Source organism: Labeo rohita, unplaced genomic scaffold, assembly GCF_022985175.1.
Source record: "Labeo rohita strain BAU-BD-2019 unplaced genomic scaffold, IGBB_LRoh.1.0 scaffold_1594, whole genome shotgun sequence".
Classification (NCBI taxonomy): domain Eukaryota; kingdom Metazoa; phylum Chordata; class Actinopteri; order Cypriniformes; family Cyprinidae; genus Labeo; species Labeo rohita.
The window spans coordinates 13,876-17,108 of record NW_026127774.1 but is presented as its reverse complement, the minus strand read 5'-3'; the positions used below and the strand labels follow the sequence as shown (position 1 = coordinate 17,108).

At 35.8% G+C, this 3,233-nt stretch overlaps 1 protein-coding gene across 2 annotated transcripts; it reads left to right on the top strand.

Moving 5' to 3' along the window:
* Positions 1-762: 762 nt before the first annotated feature.
* LOC127158604 (stonustoxin subunit beta) lies at positions 763-3,031 on the top strand. 2 transcript variants are annotated; one of them, XM_051101672.1, is made up of 4 exons: positions 763-1,033; positions 1,524-1,697; positions 1,879-1,925; positions 2,010-3,031. In XM_051101672.1, the coding sequence occupies exons 1-4, from the start codon at positions 1,017-1,019 to the stop codon at positions 2,549-2,551; spliced, it is 780 nt and encodes a 259-aa protein (XP_050957629.1). In that variant the 5' UTR covers positions 763-1,016; the 3' UTR covers positions 2,552-3,031. The 2 variants fall into 2 exon arrangements, with proteins under 2 accessions (XP_050957629.1, XP_050957628.1); XM_051101671.1 differs by lacking the exon at positions 763-1,033 and having other exon boundaries at positions 1,475-1,697; positions 2,010-3,029.
* Positions 3,032-3,233: the final 202 nt, after the last annotated feature.

Below are 3,233 nucleotides of genomic sequence, written 5' to 3'. Positions count from 1 at the left end.
TGTGTAGTGTAGATAAAATGCAATACAGATGAAATTCTCTTCCAGATATAAATAAAATGCATGATCAATAATTCAGTGTCATTCATGTACAACAGCAAACACACACAGAACAAAAATGTATATATGTATGTGTATGTATATACATCATTCAGGCATAACATTATGACCACCTTCCTAATATTGTGTTGGTCCCCCTTTGCTGCCAAAACAGCCCTGACCCACCAACTTGTTTGTTCAACACATCCCACAGACACCTGATTGGATTGAGATCTGGGGAACTATTATGGGTATCACACCAGAGGCTGCATGATCAAGAGTCATAAATATCAAATATGTTTGATATTTATGATTTGGGATCTTGCAGTGCTGATGTGATCAGGAGCAGTAAATTAATCTTAATGACAACACACAGTTGAGGATTTTTTTCTAAAAAAAGTCCAAAAGTTTGTTTACAAATGCGACTGTGAGAATCTGAAAATGGATTTTTATTTCATTTTACAACATTAGAAGTTTTGGTTTTAAATCTTATCTTCATATTCTTTCTTTCACTGCTTTGTTTATATATGATTTCTGGAGCAGTATGAACCTTTATCTCACTTCCTATATCCGGTAAGCGAAGCAGTGTTTCCCCACTTCCAGTCCCATCACAATGCAATTAAAACTAATGGGAGAATCCTCTCTTTCCTTTCTTTCGCCGGTGTTACTGCAGTGTGTTTGGCTTCTTTTCTTCTAAACAATGACACACTGCCTCAGTTTTTACCATTTCCTGACACAAAATGGAGGAGTTGAACATTTTAGCTAATTAATCTAGACAGTATAACGCGTTGACAGTGCGATTTGAGTATTATTTAAGAATTTTGGCATAAACGTGAATTACATACAGTGAAATGACTGTGAATGAAAAATGACAGAATAAAGACTAAAATTTAATACAAATAAATAAATATGTTGATTCTGATTTTATTCATCAGGTCTCACCTGACGCAGTGTGGTGAAATCACGCATGTTTATGAGCCATGGGTTTCTCAGATCGGTACGTTGGATTAAAACTACAAGTTATGTTGCGTTTGGAAAATTATGCGCACAGTAATCATCAGAATATTTCTTCGCCTGTCTCTGAATATGTATGGATTTTGAAATCAACCTGCAGATGCTCATATTAACAGGCTTTTATTCAAGTAGTGATTACAGCATATTGAATAATATATACATAACTGGAAGAATCGATACACTGCTTCGACAAGTGTTTCTCAATTCTGGTGTTCAATTCCGGTGCGATAAAAGTCCATTGTGCCACTATTGTTTGTGTGAGAGATCTAATGCTTTACTTTTGTATTTACATGAAAGATATATAATGTTCAGTGATTTGGGGGAATATTTGTTTCTTCCTGATAATGCTAAATAAACACAACATGATCTTTTTTTGTGACCAGCTGTTTTTTTTTATGGAATAATCAGTTAAATGTAAAAAGGAACAACAAACACACTAATGTGATGTGGACTGTTGTTGTATGTTTTTGTAGGTTGTCTGGCTGTATGGTGACAGAGAAAGGCTGTCGTTATGTGTCTTTGGCTCTGAGTTCAAACCCCTCACACCTGAGAGAGCTGGATCTGAGCTACAATCACCCAGGAGATTCAGGAGTCAAGCTGCTTTCTGAAAAATATAAGGATCCAAACTGCAAACTGGACAAACTCAAGTATGTCAAGCAGGAGGAGTTTTTGGGGTTTACTGTTTAAACATTTTTGTGTATCTGTATATCTATATGAGTCCAGTAACTTAGCAACTGCATAGCAACAGTCTAGTAACCACCTCCAGTACCTTAGCGACTGCATAGCAACAGTTAGTTGACTGTCTGAATGTGTGTGTGTGTTTTCTAGTGTGGATCATGGAGGAGAATCCAGGATTACAGCAGGACTGAACAAATGTACGTCTACAAACACACACACACACACACACACAGCTGTAGTGATCGCTGTTGTGTTATAAATGTGTCATTTCTTGTGTTCAGATGCCTGTTTTCTCACACTGGATCCAAACAGAACACACAATCAACTCATTCTGTCTGAGGAGAACAGAAATGTGACAGGTTTAAGAGAGAATCGGTCGTATCCTGATCATCCAGACAGATTTGATGCGTTTCCTCAGGTGTTGTGTAGAGAGAGTGTGTGTGGACGCTGTTACTGGGAGATTGAGTGGAGTGGACGTGTGTTTGTATCAGTGTCATATAAGAGCATCAGCAGGAAGGGACAGGGTCATAAGTGTGTGTTTGGATGTAATGATCAGTCCTGGAGTTTGATCTGCTCTCCTGACAGATACTCATTCATACACAATAACATAAAGACTGTTGTCCCTGTGAAGCCCATCAGTCATAGAGTAGGAGTGTCTGATATCTATAGAGTAGGAGTGTATGTGGATGTGAGTGCAGGAACTCTGTCCTTCTACAGCGTCTCTGACACTATGAGCCTCATCCACACAGAACAGATCACATTCACTCAGACGCTCTATCCTGGGTTTGGGTTTGTTTATAAAGGATCAGTGAAACTGTGTTGATGAATCAGAATAGACTGATGAGAGCTTGTACCCATAATGCTTTGAGCTGCTGATGAATCAGTAAAGAGTGAGATGTTCTGTAGTCTCTTCATGACATTAATACTGCAGCTCAACTTCTGTCACTCAAATAACAGTCAGAATAAATGTGTGTCAGAAATCCTCATATAGACAGTAAGATCAGTGTGTGAGTCTAGATTTGTTTTTTATTGCCGTGTCTCATCACTCATTCGTTTTATTAGTGTTAAAAATGTCAAAATGTCACAGTCTTGGTGAAGACCATGCAAGTCTTTTCTGTCTTGTTTTTGTGCAGAAATAATAAAACAATAATAAATCAAGTTGAGATCAGATTGTAATTGATGTTTGTATCATGAATATAATCGATTCCTCACAAGACTGAAATGAACTTCTGACATTATGAAATATGAAAATAATCACAGCATTTTATAAAATATATTATTGTAACTACAGTAAAGCTGTATTCAATTATGGGATCTCTTTAAATAAATAAGCTGTCAGAATATATTTTAAAAATAAATACTATATTTAAAAAAAAAAATCAGAGTTTTAAAGTTAATGTGTTTTAATCACAGTATATTTATAGACCTATTTTTTTATTTATTATTTTTATTATTTGTACATTGAATTGATTTAAATAATTATTACCTTAAATATAATGCAAACA

Bases quoted from the DNA above. Each gene is read 5' to 3' on its own strand.
- LOC127158604 (XM_051101671.1), top strand. From the start codon at position 1,495: ATGTGGACTGTTGTTGTATGTTTTTGTAGGTTGTCTGGCTGTATGGTG. The intron at 1,698-1,878 runs GTATGTCAAGCA...TGTGTTTTCTAG, and splicing joins TGCAAACTGGACAAACTCAA to TGTGGATCATGGAGGAGAAT. The intron at 1,926-2,009 runs GTACGTCTACAA...TCTTGTGTTCAG, and splicing joins TACAGCAGGACTGAACAAAT to ATGCCTGTTTTCTCACACTG.